We start from the raw sequence: 20,140 nt of genomic DNA, 5'->3' as shown, positions 1-20,140 counted from the left end.
TTCCAAACAGCTGTAGTTTAAAATGTGCTGAGGTGTCATTAAATAAACATTCCTTTCCAAATAGTTATAGTTTAAAATGTGCTGAGGTGTCATTAAATAAACATTCCTTTCCTTTCCAGATAGTTGTAATTTAAAATGTGCTGAGGTGTCATCAAATAAACATTCCTTTCCTTTCCAAATAGTTGTAGTTTAAAATGTGCTGAGGTGTCATTAAATAAACATTCCTTTCCTTTCCAAATAGTTGTAGTTTAAAATGTGCTGGTATGTCATAAAAGAAACATTCTTTTGCTCTGTTCTGTGTTTTCCGATTACTTTTTTTTTCTTTTTTTTTTCAAATCGAGAAAAAAAAAACCCTGATTGAATCATTGCAAATTTTAGTATGAGTCGACCACAACAATTAATTTTTTTTAAAGATTGGCCTAGAGTCATTTGACATAAATTGGTTTTATTCCTGACAAAACTTTGAAATCCCACCTCATTCATCATCATCATGACTGATTTACAATCTAGATAAACTTGTTTTATACAAGGAAGGAAGGAAATGTTTTATTTAACGACACACTCAACACATTTTATTTACGGTTATATGACATTAGAAATATAATATGGTTATGGACCACACAGATATTGAGAGAGGAAACCCGCTGTCACCACTTCATGGGCTACTCTTTTTCTATTAGCAGCAAGGGATCTTTTATATGCACCATCCCACAGACAGCATAGTACATATCACGGCCTTTGATATACAAGTCATGGTGCACTGGCTGGAATGAGAAATAGCCCAATGGGTCTACCGATGGGGATCGATCCTAGATTGACCACGCATGTGTTGAGTGCGTCGTTAAATAAAACATTTTTTTTTTCTTTTTTTTTTAAATATTGCACAAATAGTTGACTGTAACTTTTGCAACTCTCCCATAAAACAATATTTGCTTGTCTTAAAGTAGTCATTTACGGTAGCAGTCCCCTTACCAAAGCAGTGGTTTACATGCTTCAGAATTTCTCACTAATCTGGCAAAAAAGAAAAAGAAAAAAAAAGGAACCTACATGATTGTAGCAAACATATATATGTTTAATTGTACTTTCTGCTATATTGATGACCTCGTAGCATTCGATAATCACATGACAATGACAGCAGTTCACCTTCCATTATTTATCAACCAAAGTTAGGTCAGGTCAGGTCATAGGTTTTAACATGCACATTCAGACCAAGCAGTTGCAGCACACACCTGTCATAGGCGCAGGAGTCAACATTCCCTGGCTCCTCCATCCAGGACGGGAAAAGGTTTGAATTGGGTGGGAGAGGGGGTTGCCCACGCTGGAATGTGCAATGGAGCACCAGCAGCCCGACCATGGTTGGAAGCGGACAAGGATTGGTTTTGTTGCTCTTGAATTCACAGATGTCCTATAGGATTAAGGCCAATTAGAAAATATTGCGTACTTTCTTGAAGGTAATTTCCAAGTATTTCAAAATGTTTTATGGCCAACATGTAGATGCCATTTCAATGATATGATGCATCAGTGACAAAAATGAAATGCGATGCAATACCTTTTGCTGAAAATGTTTGAGGACTATACCTGTACTCTTAACAGGGGCTGCATGTGTTGGCAGTGATTGCTGATGATACAATTTTAATGAACGTAATGTGTTTCGTTTTTCATAAATATGTTCATTATTAAAGGAACTGATCATAGTTCTGAGGTACATGTACCTTTTCACATACACACACATTCACCAACTTCTCACTCACTAACAACTAACCACTAGCTAACACATGGTCTTGATAGGTGTGTGCTCAGGACAGCATGCTTGAACCGTAATTGGCTATAAGCTTGAAAATAAGTAAAAGCAATAAACAAGTGCTGCTTAAAAAAACAAATTATGGATTTTTATTAATTGGCATTTGCTGCCTGCTCTCGGTTAATTTCGAGCCATGTTTTGTGTCCTGTCAGAAGCTTTTATTTACTCTTTGTTACACACTGTATACAGCACAAACCACTTTGTAGTATTATGTTTAATGATGTAGTTATGTGTGTGTAAGCTTTTAGTCCTACAGCACCAGTTAGCCAGTGAAAACGTTCATGAATATTAGTTAGCTTTGGGACACGAGATCTAATAATTCTTCATTGTTAAGTCTCCCCGGGAACCGAGAGCAGTTTATGATCAGCACACTACAAACAGTTTATTATTGTATAGACATTAAAAACAGTTTATTATTGTATGGACGTTACAAACAGTTTATTATTGTATGGACGTTACAAACAGTTTTTTATTGTATGGACATTAAAAACATTTTATTTTTGTGTGGCTGTTAAAAACAGTTTATTATTGTATGGATGTTAAAGGGACACACCCTAGTTACGGCTAGTTGTTAACCATTACGGCGTTGTTTTTCGCTATTAAACCCATTTTTTCACAAATAAAATTGCACTTTACTTATCGTTTATTATTTAGAATATATATTTCCATTCACCTGAAGTGTTTTTTGGTAATCCTGGTTTTTGTAATACCACAAAATGCATTTTTCGTATTTCATAAATCGCACGCACGTCTGAGAAAAAACCGTTAAAAAGACAAGGTCTAATCTATTTTTAGAGGGGATATTTCCATTTCAATGTCACAGACATTGGTATATCACGTGACCGTTATCATTTTGGTTCGGTTTGTTTTCTCGTGCATGGTTCGCGCAATCAACATCCGATTTGTTGTTGTTCATTTGTGAGATTTTTCTTCACAGTTCGTGAACATTTTCAGTAACAATAAAGTTCAGACAAGTAAGTGTCTCAATACAAAACGTTACAAACCCTTAAAACCAATAATTTTGCTAAGTCTTACGATATCTGGAGAGGGGATACAACCAGGACAGAACAGTTGGAACATGTCCAGGAGAGGTGAAAGAAACGCACCCCAAGTCTGTGTGACATCAGAATACTAACTTTCAAAATTATTTCAAGCAATTGGGACATGGGGATTCCCATGGTATTTATCGATATAAAACCTGCTTTTTCACTCCATTTGATAAAAACGTGATCTAAGTGTGTTACAGGTTTGTAGATTAACCAAATTATAATTTATTTTTGCTGGATGGAACTAGGGTGTGCGGCTTTAAAAACAGTTTATTATTGTATGGATGTTAAAACAGTTTATTATTGTGTGGACATTAAAATCAGTTTATTATTGTGTGGACGTTAAAACAGTTTATTATTGTGTGGACGTTAAAACAGTTTATTATTGTGTGTGTGTTAAAACAGTTTATTATTGTGTGGATGTTAAAAACAGTTTATTATTGTATGGATGTTAAAACAGTTTATTATTGTGTGGATGTTAAAACAGTTTATTATTGTATGAATGTTAAAACCCATTTATTATTGTGTGGATGTTAAAACAGTTTATTATTGTGTGGATGTTAAAACAGATTATTATTGTGTAGACGTTAAAAACAGTTTATTATTGTAAGGACGTTAAAAACAGTTTATTATTGTGTGGATGTTAAAACAGTTTATTATTGTATGGATATGTACGGTGGTGCCACGCATGACCAGGAGGTAGTGATGGGGAAGGGGGAGAGACATCAGATGACCAGGGGGTGGTGGGGAAGGGGTAGAGACATCAGATGACCAGGGGGTAGTGGTGGGGAAGGGGAAGAGACATCAGATGACCAGGGGGTGGTGGGGAAGGGGTAGAGACATCAGATACCAGGGGGTGGTGGTGGGGGAAGGGGGAGAGACATAAGTATGTTTTATTATACACTGAAACCTGTCTAAACTGGACCCTGAACAAACCGGATTTCATCGACCTGGATTTTCTAAATTCTGAAACCTGACCCTCCAAAAACACTGAATCCTGTCTAAATGTGATAAATATTAGGTCCCAAGCATGATCTTGTTTACGCAGGTTTTACTGTAATTTAATGAATTTCCATAATTATATCCAAAAAAAGGTTCAAGCACGCTGTCCTGGGCTCACACTTCAGCTATCTGGACTGTCTGTTCAGGATAAAGGGTTAGTGGTCAGTGAGATCTAGTCAGTGTAGTGGCCTTACACCTACCCACTGAGTTGTTAAACTCTCTCAGTGGGAGCCGGTACCGGTATGTGAACCCAGTACCTACCAGTGGGTTAGTGGTCACTGAGAGAGGATTTGGCACCAGGATTCGCGCAAGCATAAAACATTCGAATCCAAATAGATTCGTTTGAAATATTTACTCAAATTTATTAAATTGAATAATTAGTGAGTAACATGTTAAAGAATTAAAAAAAAAGAAAAAAAAGAAAAAAAGCTGGTTATCAAGCTTCAGTTTAAACTTGCTTCAAAAGCGTAGCATACATCTGTGTATGTTCGAAACATAGTGGTTTATCGACATGGGATCAGGCTAAAACAGCACCACTACCAAAACAGAACCATTTTCGTTGGTGAAAAGGGAACCAATCTGTGTATGTTCGAAACATAGTGGTTTATCGACATGGGATCAGGCTAAAACAGCACCACTACCAAAACATAGTGGTTTATCGACATGGGATCAGGCTAAAACAGCACCACTACCAAAACATAGTGGTTTATCGACATGGGATCAGTCTAAAACAGCACCACTACCAAACCATAGTGGTTTATCGACATGGGATCAGTCTAAAACAGCACCACTACCAAACCATAGTGGTTTATCGACATGGGATCAGGCTAAAACAGCACCACTACCAAAACAGAACCATTTTCGTTGGTGAAAACGGAACCAATTTGGCTATATAACGGCACCTCAATTTTTGTGTGAAAATGGAACCTTTTTTGGAGAAAACTAAACCATTTGTTTTTAACATACAACCTAACAGTTCAAAGACTGATGCATCGTGTTATGTCTGGTCCGAACATCTATTCCGTCCCTGAGATACTTGAAATATAGTCCATCCCATCCTCGTACAAATATGTTTTTTGTAAATTAAAAATTATTTTGTAAATAATTTAAAATTTAAAATAAAAGTCAAAGTGTTTTGGAAATAATAAGATAATACTATTTTTGTTTGCAGTTTATAAAAGTAAATAACTCGTACTTATTTAGTTCAATGATTTAGTTCAATGAGCGCTTGCTCAGGACAGAGATAATTGTGAGGAAGGAAATGTTTTATTTAACGACGCACTCAACACATTTTATTTACTGTTATATGACGTCAGACATACATGTATGGTTAAGGACCACACAGATATTGAGAGGGGAAAACCACTGCTGTCGCCACTTCATGGGCTACTCTTTTTCGATTAGCAGCAAGGAGTCTTTTATATGGAGGTAATTGTGAGATACTAGGACTACCACAAACACTGGCTGGTGGTTAATTATATTTACTATGAAAACAATGCAACAAAACTTAAAATAACACAACAACAACAAAGACAGGCAAACGATCTTTACTTTTAAAATGTGTTGTCTTTATTAAATGTTGAAAGAAATGTTTTACTTTAACGACACACTCAACACATTTTATTTACGGTTATATGGCGTCAGACATATGGTTAAGGACCACACAGATTTTGAGAGGAAACCCTCTGTCGCCACATAGGCTATGCTTTTATGACAGGCAGCAAGGGATCTTTTATTTGCACTTCCCACAGGCAGGATAGCACAAACCATGGCCTTTGTTGAACCAGTTATGGATCACTGGTCAGTGCAAGTGGTTTACACCTACCCATTGAGCCTTACGGAGCACTCACTCAGGGTTTGGAGTCGGTATCTGGATTAAAAACCCCATGCCTCGACTGGGATCCGAACCCAGTACCTACCAGCCTGTAGACCGATGGCTAACCACGACACCACCGAGGCCGGTTATTATTAAATGTTGAATGATGTAAACAAAACACGTGTTTTTAGCAGACACCAGTGGACAATTGTCTCCGTATTGCAGAGGGCGTGATGTAGCCCAGTGGTACAGCGCTCGCTCGATGCACGGTCGGTCTGGGATCGATCCCCATCGGTGGGCCCATTGGGCTATTTCTCGCGTCAGTTAGTGCACCACTACTGGTATATCAAAGGCTGTGATATGTGTTATCCTGTCTGTGGGATGGTGCATATAAAAGATCCCTTGCTGCTAATAAAAAAGAGTAGCCCATGAAGTGGCGACAGCTGGTTTCCTCTCTCGATATCAGTGTGGTCCTTAACCATATGTCCGGCGCCATATAACCGTAATTAAAATGTGTTGAGTGCGTCGTTAAATAAAACATTTCCTTCCATATTGCCGACATGTAGCTGCTATTACTTTTATCTCCCATACACACATGTACATGAACATAAAAATAAAACAAAGTAATAATGAGTAATATAGCTGTTGTTTTATTGATCATATCATCGTTCACAACTTGTAATGAGTCTTCTTCCGTTTTATCCATACATTTTTAAATATTTGGTGCCGTTTCAGCCAACACCAGTCCATAGATTTTTGAGACTAGTCTGGCCTGGATCCAAGCAGTGGTTGGTCCATTTCTATGAACCAAATTGCCAACGAATAGACCTGAAAGGAACATGCATGTTTGTTCAGTTCTTACATAATAACAATAGACAGTAATTTAGTCGGCCAAATTTAGTAATACATCAAACATTTCTATGTTAGTTCGCTGAATTACCTGCTCTTTTTAATCAATAAATCTTTTTGTCGGCAACAGAAATGTAATAACCATACAAATATTGAACCAGTGTGCAAAATACATTGACAAAAGTATCCCATGTGCTGTTTACAAATAAGCAATCTTCAAAAAGTAACCTGGGCTGAGTTCAGCCAGACCAAGCGCAAAAACGTACGCTAGACTGGTTTATGCGCTTCACATTAAACCAAATGGCCACGTTGGGAACCAATCAATTAGTTCGCGAATGTTAGCCAAACGTTTGCTGGCTGAACTTTGGACTTGTAAACTCCTAAAAAACTGTAAAGAAAAATAGAACCAACAAATAAAAAACATTTTTGTATGTTTTTTTTTGCTTTAAAATTGGATACACTGTTACTGATATATTGGTTATTCTTTCCAGTAAATAGTAAGGGTTGTTTTATATACACTAATCCATATACAGTTTGTAGCATATGACACAGAATTCTATATACTAACACTGTTGATAAAGTTCTTCTTTGAAAATGTTTACAATCGGAGGATTCCCGTGGACTGCTTCCATGGGAATTCACATGGATTCTCATGAAAAAAAGCCGAAGTTATAGCCCTGCGTATAAAAAATCCTTTGCTACTAATGGAAAGAAATGTAGCGGGTTTCCTCTCTAAGTCTATATGACAGAATTACCAGATGTTTGGCATCCAATAGCTGATAATGTTGTGTGGCTTTGTGGTTAGGCCATTGGTCTACAGGCTGGTAGGTACTGGGTTCAGATCCCAGTCGAGGCATGGGATTTTTAATCCAGATACCGACTCCAAACCCTGAGTGAGTGCTCCGCAAGGCTCAATGGGTAGGTGTAAACCACTTGCACCAACCAGTGATCCATAACTGGTTCAACAAAGACCATGGTTTGTGCTATCCTGCCTGTGGGAAGTGCAAATAAAAGATCCCTTGCTGCCTGTCGTAAAAGAGTAGCCTATGTGGTGACAGCGGGTTTCCACTAAAAGCAGTGTCAGAATGACCATATGTTTGACGTCCAATAGCCGATGATAAAATAAAAAATCAATGTGCTCTAGTGGCGTCGTTAAATAAAACAAACTTTACTTTTACTTCTAGTGGTGTCATTAAACAAAACAAACTTTAGGCAATGCAAGTTAGTAACAAATTGCTGAACTTTTTTTTGTCTCAGCATATGTGGTCATGATCTGTGAATGTTCTGCATTGTTTAGTGGGTGTGTCCGGCCGGTCTAGAGTGGCATGTCGTAACAGTGACAAGCTATCTATCCATTTGTCCATTCATCCATCCATCCATCTGCTCACATCTATTTATCCATCCATCCATCCATCTGCTCACATCAATTCATCCATCCATCCTGTCTGTCCATCCATCCATCCATCCATCCATCCATCTTTTCACATCGATTCATTCATCCATCTGTCTATCCATCCAACCATCTATCCATTTGCTCACATCTATTTGTCCATCCATCTGCTAACATCTGCTACATGTATATCCGTCTGCCCGTCCGTCATCTGTCCTATCCATCTGTCCATCAATCTACATGTATATCCATCTGCCCGTCCGTCATCTGTCCATCCATCTGTATGTATATCCGTCTGCCCGTCCATCATCTGTCCTATCCATCTGTCCATCCATCTACATGTATATCCGTCTGCCTGTCCGTCATCTGTCCATCAATCTACATGTATATCCGTCTGCCCATCCGTCATCTGTCCATCAATCTACATGAATATCCATCTGCTCGTCCGTCATCTGTCCATCAATCTACATGTATATCCGTCTGCCCGTCCGTCATCTGTCCTATCCCTGACGCCATATAACCGTAAATAAAATGTGTTGAGTGCGTCGTTAAATAAAACATTTCTTTCTTTCTTTCTGTCCTGTCCATCTGTCCATCAATCTACATGTCTATCCGTCTGCCCGTCCGTCATCTGTCCATCAATCTACATGTATATCCGTCTGCCCGTCCGTCATCTGTCCTATGTATATCCGTCTGCCCGTCCGTCATCTGTCCTATCCATCTGTCCATCAGTCTACATGTATATCTGTCTGCACGTCCGTCATCTGTCATATCCATCTGTCCATCAATCTACATGTATATCCGTCTGCCCGTCTGTCATCTGACCTATCCATCATGTATATATTGTCTTCTTTTTCTGTTTCTTTCTTCTTCTTTTTTCTGTCTTGTTTATGTCTCTGTATTTATTATCTTTGTCCTCTCTTGTACAATTACAAGACTAGTTATGTATGTGTGTGTGTGTGTGTGTGTGTGTGTGTATGTGTGTGGGTGGGTGGGTGGGTGGGGGGGGTAATTATAGTGCTGTGGGTGCTAGTTTGTGTGTAGTTAGCCATTATTATTGTACTCCGTGGATGTGACTAAGAGTCGTGGGTGTGACTAAGAGTCGTTATATAGATTTAATAGACTCATTAGTGACTCTCGACTCGACATACTCACACACACACATACATGGTCATATTGATGTACAGAATTTTCAGCCTGAACATTATATATACATGTAGGATTAATCAACTTTAGCACTTTGTATTGCCTTTTCACTTGTGTTGGGGGGAAAATGTCATTTGTTTTTCTGTAATCTAAGATATATTAACCTCGGTGGGAAGTGCATTATTGGTTTTCCTGTTCGTCTCTGAAACTGATATTTAGAAAACTATTATGTAACATGATGTGAGGTCTTTAAGCTTTATTACAGTGTCTTTTTCTCGTTGTTAGATTATTGGCTTTTCTGTTCGTCTTAAAAAAGAAAAAAGAAAAAAAGAAATGTTTTATTTAACGACGCACTCAACACATTTTATTTACGGGTATATGGTGTCAGACATATGGTAAAGGACCACACAGATTTTGAGAGGAAACCTGCTGTCGCCACTTCATGGGCTACTCTTTCCGATTAGCAGCAAGGGATCTTTTATTTGCACTTCCCACAGGCAGGATAGCACAAACCATGGCCTTTGTTGAACCAGTTATGGATCACTGGTTGGTGCAAGTGGTTTACACCTACCCACTGAGCCTTGCGAAGCACTCACTCAGGGTTTGGAGTCAGTATCTGGATTAAAAATGCCATGCCTCGACTGGGATCCGAACCCAGTACCTACCAGCCTGTTGACCGATGGCCTAACCATGACGCCACCAAGGCCGATAAAATCAATATAATGAATCGTATGTAAGAATTTGTTAGTCGCCAGGATTCTGTGCAGAATTCTATAAATGATATTTAAAAAAAGATTACACAACATGAGTTCTTTAAGTTTTAGTATCTTTTTCTTTTTTTTCTTCTTCTTTTTTTCTTTTTCTTGTTTCGCGGGACGTAGCCTAGTGGTAAAATGCTCGCTTGATGCACGGTCGGTCTGGGATCGATCTCCATCAGTGGACCCATTGGGCTATTTCTCGTTCTGTCTATGGGATGGTGCATATAAAATATCCCATGCTGCTAATCGAAAAGAGTAACCCATGAAGTAGTGACAGCGAGTTTATTTCTCACTCCAGCCAGTGCACCATGACTGGTATATCAAAGGCTGTGGGATGGTGCATATAAAAAGATGCCAACAGCATGTTTCCACTCTCAATATCTGTGTGGTCCTTAACCATATGTCCGACGCCATATAACCGTAAGTAAAATGTGTTGAGTGTGTCGTTAAATAAAACATTTTCTTCCTTCCTTCCTGTTCGTGTCTTAGTATCTTCTTCTTTTTTGTTCTTCTTTTTTTTGTTCTTTTTATTTTTGTGGGATGTAGCCCAGTGGTAAAGCACTCGCTTGATGCACTGTCAGTTTGGAATCGATCCCCGTCGGTGGGCCCAGCCAGTACACCATGAGTGGTATATCAAAGACCGGCTATGGGATGTCAAAGATTTTGGTAATTTTGACATACAGTCTTAGAGATGAATCCCGCTACATATTCCTATTAGTAGTAAAGGGATCTTTTATATGCACCATCCCACAGACAGGATAGCACATACCACGGCCTTTGATATACCAGTCGTGGTGCACTGGCTAGAACAAGAAATAAAATATTTAATGATTTCTTCTTCCTTTTTTTTTAAAAAGTTATTATATTATACCCTAGAAAATCAGCAATTTATGTTGACTCGCTTGATAAGGAATTACGGAGTTATGGTTCTTCTTTTCGTTCGCTTAAATTTTTGTTGTCTACACATCGAGCCAGCAGTGACTATGAACGATGCTGTTCTCTGTAACTTCTAATAGACCAAATCAATTCCTATTGCCGATAATGTTAACGTTTACTAATAAAACTGATATACATGTAAGCAGCGTATCAACACACCCAGGAAGTACAGCAGTAGAAAGTGTGGCACCTCACATCTAATCTACCTACAAGAAAATGGGGGTCACATGTCATTTAAGAGATTTAATTAATGTTTTTATTAGCAACCGTAATTTTTGCTGAAAATTGCAGTTCCATTTTTGGGGGTACCCCACATTAGTTTCAACCTCTGGTATATACTGCATAACAACTGTATAACAAATGAAAGTTTATTTATTTATTGTCAATGGATAATAGTATTTGCACAAATAATCAATGTCACATATTACTACCAATCACACCCACAGCTGCTTTTACTCCGTAAATATTTGACAGTGAACCTTGAACTTTGACACGGAACTCACTTCTTTGGTACTATGCAACCTGTTGATCACTTCTTGTGCCATCTGAGTCATCACAGGGCGAGCACCGATCACTTTATTGTCCAGAAATGTAGTCATATAATAGCTGTTGATGCATGGTATTGTGGTCTATTAGAATGCACCGTGCGTTAAATACCTCTGACTTCAGCACTCAGGTTTGCATTAGGGTTACCTCACCCTTAGTCCATATCAGTCTAGCCTCTACCCATTGACCAGTCCAGCTTGGGTGTCCCTAACAGAAGTCAAAGCTCCTGCTGGCATAGCTCTCTGGGTCACTGAGACATACAAGCCCCCTCACCACGTCAAGGAATGGACCAAGAAGGGGCAGAGTTATGGGACTTGTATAATTATTTAGTACAGCTATTTTGTGGAGTTATTTTGTGGATATCGATCTCAGGGTCACGTATAGCTCTGGGTGAGCAACAATAATTTCACCAAATTATCTGTGAAACTGAAGAAACCCAGTTACTTTCTAGCAAAATATCAATTATTACAGGAAAATGTTCCACCAAATTAAACAAAATCTGCCAGATATTATTATATTAAACTGGTGAGTTTGGTGAATGCCAGATTTGTTCCATTCATCCATCTGTCCATTCATTCTTCCATCTATACATTCCTCCATCAATTCATCCATCCATGCATCAATCCATCCATGCATGCATATATCCATTCATTCATCTGTCCTTTCGTCCATTGATCCATCCATCCGTCTATCCATTTATCCATCCATCTGTCCATCTATCTATCCATCCGTCCATACATCCATCTATCCATGCATCCATGCATCCATCCATCCATCCATCCATCCATCCATCCATCCATCCATCCATCCATCCATGCATGCATATATCCATTCATTCATCTGTCCTTTCGTCCATTGATCCATCCATCCATCTATCCATTTATCCATCCATCTGTCCATCTATCTATCCATCCGTCCATACATCCATCTATCCATGCATCCATCCATCCATCCATCCATCCATCCATCCATTCATTCATCTGTTCATCCATCCATCCATCCATCCATCCATCCCATCCATCCCATCCATCCATCCAGACCCGACCGGTTCTTGTTAGTTATCACTATAGGCCGGGAGATTTTGTTTTTGCCTATTGTTCTGTTAGACCGACAATTATTTTACTCTAATAGTCACACATCGTAAATCAAGTTTGGTCTGGACAGCAGATTTTCATTCTTGTCGGAAACATTTCTAGCTTGCCGGACATTCAGTCTGTCAGGAATTTCAGTCAATTTCGACCCCTGGCTAATACTCAGGCTAATGCTTATGCTATCCTATTCTGTGCTACACTAAGCTACTTCAGTTAATGTATTTGATATTTATATTAATTTCTTTCTTTTCCAGAATAATTTGTCTGACTACTCGACCATCCATGTTGCTATTGGTAACGAATCTTGTGATCTCGATTCTACAGTCAGTACTCTGGTTTATGCCTTCTACTTGAATCAGGTGAGTGCATTTTAAAGTCACTGTCTCTAAAATGTGTCCAATATTTAAGAATTTCATTTTCTTCCCATGACATCATTTCGTTTATGTCGTTTAGTTCTCTCCCTTTGTTTCTCTTTCTCTCTCCTCTTTCTATCTTTCTCTCTCTCTCCTTCCCTCTTTATCCCTCTCAGTCTGTCTCTCCTCTGTGTCTGTCGCTTTCTGTCTGTCTGTCTGTCTGTCGCTCTCTCTTTCTCTCTCTGTCTCTGTCTGTCTCTCTCTGTCTTTCTGTCTGTCTGTCTCTCTCTCTCTCTACCCCATCTCTGTCTCTGTCTCTTTCTGTCTTTGTCTGTCTCTCTCTGTTTCTTTCTTTCTGTCTCTTACTCTCTATCTCTGTCTCAGTCTCTGTCTTTACCCCCTCTCTGACTGTCTTTGTCTCATTCTGTCTCTCTTTTTTTTGTCTCTCTGTCTCTCTCTATCTCTGACTCTGTCTCTGTCTACCCCCTCTTTGTCTGTGTGTCTCTTTCTGTCTCCCCCTCTGTCACTCTGTCTCTGTCTCTGTCTCTCTCTCTCTCTCTCTCTCTCTCCCCCTCCCTCCCTCCCTCTATCTCTCTCTCTCTATCTATCTCTCTCTCCCCTCCCTCCCTCCCTCCCTCCCTCCCTCTCCCCCTCCCTCCCTCCCTCCCTCCCTCCCTCCCTCCCTCTCTCTCTCTCTCTCTCTCTCTCTCTCTCTCTCTCTCTCTCTCTCTCTCTCTCTCTCTCTCTCTCTCTCTCTGCTAGGTCTAAACAATTGACAGTTTTTTGCTTTTCACATGCTATTTTGAACCGTTTTATGGTATTTAACTCCTTGGAATTCTTCTTCCTCCGTTATGTGACTGACCGTGAAGTGCATGGTCCAATGATTGAGGGGCTATTGCCAAACAATAATATTTGTCACACGGATTTGCTGAAGATCAGACTGTGTGCCTGTGTTTGGTTTGATTAAAGACACTGTGTGCGGTAAAGATACGCGGGTTTGTTTGGTTTGACCACACCACAATCTACAGCACATTGATTCATTAATCTTTCGATGTCAGTCATTTGATAATTCTGACTTTATAGTCTTCAGAGGAAACTCTGTGACATTTTCCCATCAGAAGCAATGTGTCTTTTATATACACTTATCTTTTGTATGGGGGTTGGGTGGGACGTAGGGTAGTGGGGTGGGACGTAGGGTAGTGGGGGGGTGGGACGTAGGGTAGTAGGGGTGGGACGTTGGGTAGTGTGGGGGTGGGACGTAGCCCAGTGGTAAAGTGCTCGCCTGATGTATGAGGCCGGTTAATCAATCTTTTATATTACATACCTGTTCAATCTTATAATACAAACATCAAGTCCGTGCAATAAAATAATCTGTATTAGTACATGTGCAATCCGGACCGGAAGTTTTATACGGGGAATCCCCTTTCTGTTTTTACTGCAGTTAGCGCCTGACGTCATATATGATTTACAAATGACGTCACATCGTATTTGAAACATTACACACGGCTGCCCCAGAGTATGGTTCTTAACGTTAAGTACATCCATGAAAGGAGTTTTGATCATAGATTTAACAAAGTGTTGTTATGACGTTAAATTAAAAACCGTTTTTGTAAAACATAAAAGAAGGTATGTAATAAATACAGAACTTCACATACGTTGTTTTCTCTTCCTATTTACTGCACTCGTCTAGTTTGCGAAAGAACATATCACTCGAACGCTACACGGTCTCGTGGTATATATTCTTGCGCAAAATAAACTCGTGCAATAAATAGGAAGCAAAAACAACGTATGTGAAGTTCTGTATATGTATGAGGGGGTTTCAGACTGTGATGCAGACACCTCAGTCAAGTAATTTACCAACCAGCCTTGGTGGCGCAGCGGTTAAGCCATCGGACTATAGGCTGGTAGGTACATGGTTCACAGCTCGCTACTAGCTCCAACCCAGAGCGTGTTCTTAAGGGCTCAATGGTTAAATGTAAGGCCACTGCACTCTCTTCTCTCTCACTAACCACTAACCAAATAACAACTAACCCACTGTCCTAGACAGACAGCCAAGACAGCCGACGTGTGTGCCGAGGATAGCGTGCTTGAACCTTAATTGGATATAAGCATGAAAATAAATTTAAATGAAATGAAATGAAAGTAGTTTTCCAACTGAGCTACATGTAGGCAATGCCTGCTAATGATTTTCCTTTATGTTTGTACTGAGATGTCGTCTGTGGCATGGTGCATATAAAAGATCCTTTGCTACTAATGGAAAAATGAAGCGGGTTTCCTTTCTAAGACTACCGTATAACCGGAAATTTTCGAGGATTTTTATTTTCGTGGGTTTCGAGGGTAAGTAGTCAGCATCGAAAATATAAATCCTTGAAAATATTTTGAAAACATCAACAAATTCTAACTAAAATATTTATTGTGAAAAACATAACACACTGACAATTTATCGGAACATTTTATTTCCTGTCATGCGCAGTCCACCGGATACGACAAGAGAATAGTATAGTCGAGACAACAAGTTAGAATTTTGAAAAAGGTATTGTCTGAATCTCTCTGTGTGTAGAATATAATGAAATATTTTTTAATTTCGTATATTGCTTTTGTCAATGTCCGCCTGCACTGCATCAGTGATTCCGGTGTGGATGAATGCAGATTTCAACATTTTCTGGCGTGTTTTCAATTCTGCCATAACTTTCATTGCCTTAATTGGTTTTATCGCCGAAGTACGCATTTTGATCTTGATGTCTGTTACACCTTCGCCGTCTTTCATAGCCAGGGAAACCTGCATTTAATACCATGTGGTGAACTCAGACTTTAGGGCGTCCTTAAGTGGTTTGTTCACACATACGTCGTAATTGGCTTTACACAAAATCAAAGACTGTGATCAGTTGTCTGGCGAATAGTAGTCAGTGGCCAATTAGGCTACAGCTGACTGTTCTATTGTTTAACTTTACACGTCGGTGGTACCGAACAACTGGCAGCCGAGGTGAAACTTTAATCAACAGTAACAAGTATTCTTGCAACTAGACTTGTTAAAACTCGAAAATAAAATCACTTTCAATTTAGATTTGGCAAACGACGAAAATAAGAAACCTTGAAATGTTTTTATACCCCAAACCACGAAAAATTTAGACCACGAAAATTTCCGGTTATACGGTATATGTCAGAATTACCAAATGTTTGACATCTAACAACCGATGGTTGATAAATCAATGTGCTCTAGTGGTGTCTTTAAACAAAACAAACTTTAACTTTATACTCATTTTCTGAAGATCGAATTGGGTTTCCTCTTTAAAACTATATTAAAACAACAAAATGGATGACATCCTATAGCTGATGGTTGATAAATCAATGTGCTCTAGTGGTGTCGTTAAACAAAAGAAACATTTTGTCTTTTATACGAGGGGGTTTGATACCGTGATACTGACACCTCAGCAGAGTAGTCTACCAATTAAGTAGACATGTAGGTGTCATTAAACATTCATTCACTCATTCACTCACTCACTCACTCACTCACTCACTCACTCACTCACTCACTCACTCACTCACTCACTCATTCATTCAGGGTGAGACGTAGCCCAGTGGTAAAGTACTCGCTTGATGCACGGTTGATTTGGGATCGATCCCCGTCAGTGGGCCCATTGGGCTATTTCTCGCTTCAGCCAATGCACGACGACTGGTATATCAAAGGCCATGGTATGTGCTATCCTGTGTGGGATGGTGCATATAAAAGATCCTTTGATGCTAATCGAAAAGAGTAGCCCATGAAGTGGTGACGGCGGGTTTCTTCCCTCAGTATCTGTGTAGTCCTTAACCATATGTCTGACATCATATAACCGTAAATAAAATGTGTTGAGTGTGTCGTTAAATAAAACATTTCCTTCCTTCTTCATTCATTCGTTCATTCATTCATTCATTCTCTATAAAAGTGTATTTTATTGTCAAGGCCGGTGACTTACTTTTCGAGAAAACAATTAAAATTTTATAAAGAAGATATATAAAAGTAAAAATAAATGGTTTTCTTCTTCTTCTTTTTTCTTCTTTTTGTTTTTTAAATAAGGCATTTGTTGTGAATGTCTTAATAATGAACCTTATAAACAATGACTAGACAAGTGTGTGTGTGTGTGTGTGTGTGTGTTTGTGTGCGAGACTGACAAGACATGGGACTGGGGGGGGGGGGGGGTCTGTGACTAGACAATTGGCCGGCATCATTTCATGCAAACAGTGTTAAATTGTGCATTTATAATAAAGAAAGAAAAAAACCCAGTAGAGTAAACAAATGGATGTTGTCAGACAGTGGTATGTAGGACACTTGTTCCATGTTGGAGTTGCCACTTCCTACAACCCTACATATAAAACCTATCAGGAGACCTAGAAAATGTCAGAAATGTTGTTTAAAAGTAGTGTAAAACCCCTCTAAACCGGACCCTCTTAATACCAATAAAAATGTCCTATATTAAGAGGGGTCCAGTTTAGAGAGGTTATGTTCTGTCCTGGGTTTTAAAAAGGGACTCAGTAAAGCACCCCATTTTGAAGAAATTCCGGTTTACAGAGGGTCCGGTCTTGAGAGGTTTCACTGTACTTGAAAACTCGTTGAAAATATATCCTTACACCTGTTGTGTTTAAACTCTGGTGGGGAAAAATCATTATATATATATGTGTGTATATGTGTATATGTGTATATATATATATATATATATATATATATATATATATATATATATATATATATATATATATATATTATAAACAGTTTTCTGTCAGAATTTAATTGGATGATATGCAATAAAAATAAAACATTCATTCATTCATTCATTTATTCTTATATCCAATTAAGGTTCAAGCACGCTGACCTGGGCACACACCTCAGCTATCTGGGCTATCTGTCCAGGACAGTGGGTTAGTTGTTAGTTAGTGATTAGTGAGAGAGAAGAGGGTGTATTAGCCTTACACCTATTCACCAAGCTCTTAAGAACTTGCTCTCGGTTGGAGCCAGTACCAGGCTGCAAACCCTGTACCTACAAGCCTGTAATCCGATGGCTTAACCAGTGCCCCACCGAGCCTGGTATAAAACATAGTGTAAATGCCCCTATTATAGTCCTTCCAACAGGGAACTTCATTTTTCATAAGAACGTTGGAATTTACTACAAGTTAAGCCGATGATTAATTAATCAATGTGCTCCAGTGGTGTCGAGAAACAAAACAAACTTTATTGATGTGTTGAGTGCATCGTTAAATAAAACATTTCCTTCCTTCTTCCTTCCTTATTTCTGTGCCGATTGTTTTCTAAATTGCACACAAAAATAGTAAAAAAATTAACATTTATTTCAAATTTTTTTTTTTACTTTTCTTCTTATGTCAATCCAAACTGAATTTTTTTTTTTTTTATTTAAAAAAAAAAAAAAAAAAAAAAAAAATTGTAGAAGAATGGGACAATGGGACAGATTATAGGTGGTTATGGGTTTGAAATGGTTTGAGATTGGACACTGCATTTCATTCAGTTTGACAAATTTTTAACTTATACAAGGGACGGGACGTAGCCCAGTAGTAAAGCACTCGCTTGATGCGCAGTCGGTCTGGGATCGATCCCCGTCGATGGACACATTGGGATATTTCTTGTTCCAGCCAGTGCACTATGACTGGTATATCAAAGGCCATGGTATGTGCTATCCTGTCTGTGGGATGGTGCATATATAAAAGATGCCTTGCTGCTAATCGAAAATAGTAGCCTGTGAAGTGGCCACACCAAGTTTCATCTCTCAATATCTGTGTGGTCCTTAACCATATGTGATGCCATATAACCGTAAATAAAATGTGCTGAATGCGTCATTAAATAAAACATTTCCTTCCTTTTAAGACTGTCAAAATTACCAAATGTTTGACATCCAATAGCCAATAAACTGGTGTCTAGTGGTGTTGTTAAACAAAAAACAAACTTCTGTATCACAGGATCGGATAGGCCAGATCTAGCTCAGTTGGTAGAGCGTTTGGCTTGTGGGATCGAATCCTCTTAGTGGATCCATCCTCTAATTGTTGTTTTCCCATCCCAACTAGTGCCCCACAACCGGTGTATCAATGGCTTTGGTATGTGCTCTCTCGGGCTCTCAATGGCTTTGGTATGTGCTGTCTGAGGCTCTCAATGGCTTTGGTATGTGCTTTCTGAGGCTCTCAATGGCTTTGGTATGTGCTGTCTGAGGCTCTCAATGGCTTTGGTATGTGTTTTCTGAGGCTCTCGATGGCTTTGTTATGTGCTGTCTGAGGTTCTCAATGTACAAGCCAATGGGTTTTCCATCATCCCAACTAGAACCCTGATAGAAATCTTGTGATATGTACTGTCCTGCTTATTGGAAGGTACAAATAAAAATATATCATTGTTGCCAACTCTTTGGTAACATCTCTCAGACTCTCTCCCTCTTTCTGTCTCAGTCTCAGTCTCTCTCTTTCTCTCTCTCTCTCTCTCTCACTCTCACTCTCACTCTCACTCTCACTCTCTCTCTCGTTCTCTTCCCCACTCCCCGTTCCTTTCTATCAATCCCCACCTCCTCTTCCTCGCTAAATCAAACTAATCATGTTTAGACACCAGTTAACGATAATTCAAAGTGTATGTCTTAAAGGTGCATTCCTTTCATTTTACATGAATATATATGGTCCCTTTTGTCAGGCCCAGTCATAACTTACAGTATGCATACTGTACATGTCCACATTGTAGATCTCACACTGCCAGCTTAACTGGGTCACTACACCACACCTGATATGACAAGCACTGACCTATACCAGTACACAGTGACTGCAGCAATAATTCAGTGTTGTGAGGCCACCACAAGACTTAATAATTAATCTTCTTTCTTTTTATTGCCCAGCCACAATAAGAGCGCATCACTTTTTATTGATTCCGTTTTTTGTTGGACATCTTCCCTTGGAAATGTGTCGCGATATTAATTCTCCAGTGTGGAATTACATGTAGATAGGCTCGTATGTATGAATATGCACGTGTTTGTAACGTGAGATCGTTTGCATACATACATATACATAAACAAACGGACGCGGATGATGGATTTAGTTTTCCTGTTGTGGTCTCGTCATCTGTGAACCTTCATTAAGGTAAGGAGAGTGTTTAGAAGTGGTTTATTTGTTATTACAAACAGTGGACTTTTCAAACAATTACAGATAGGTGTTGGAAACTTGTGAGGGTGGGGGTGGGGGTGGGGGTGGGCAGGAGGCAGGGCTAACTCTGGGTCAGCAGACAATTTCACCAAGTTATCTAATAAACTTTAAAAATTGCAAAAACCCAGATATTTTCTAAAAATATATCAATTATTTCATAAAGTTATTTCGCCAAATAAAAATAAAATAGAGAATTTGTCAGAGCTAGCCCAGTGGGTGGGGACAGCAGAGGCACAGCACCCACT

The 20,140-nt window shown here is 39.1% G+C and overlaps 1 protein-coding gene across 1 annotated transcript in view; it reads left to right on the top strand.

The window, feature by feature from the left end:
* The window catches only part of LOC121373106, a 98,863-nt gene that overhangs the window by 26,772 nt on the left and 51,951 nt on the right, over positions 1 to 20,140 (top strand). The window contains exon 3 of the mRNA XM_041499554.1: positions 12,636 to 12,740. Coding sequence (XP_041355488.1) covers positions 12,636 to 12,740 — 105 coding nt within the window. The remainder of the gene's footprint in view (positions 1 to 12,635; positions 12,741 to 20,140) is intronic.

Source organism: Gigantopelta aegis, chromosome 5 (genome assembly GCF_016097555.1).
Source record: "Gigantopelta aegis isolate Gae_Host chromosome 5, Gae_host_genome, whole genome shotgun sequence".
Classification (NCBI taxonomy): domain Eukaryota; kingdom Metazoa; phylum Mollusca; class Gastropoda; order Neomphalida; family Peltospiridae; genus Gigantopelta; species Gigantopelta aegis.
The sequence above is the reverse complement of the archived record's forward strand: the minus strand, read 5'-3'. Positions and strand labels throughout refer to the sequence as shown.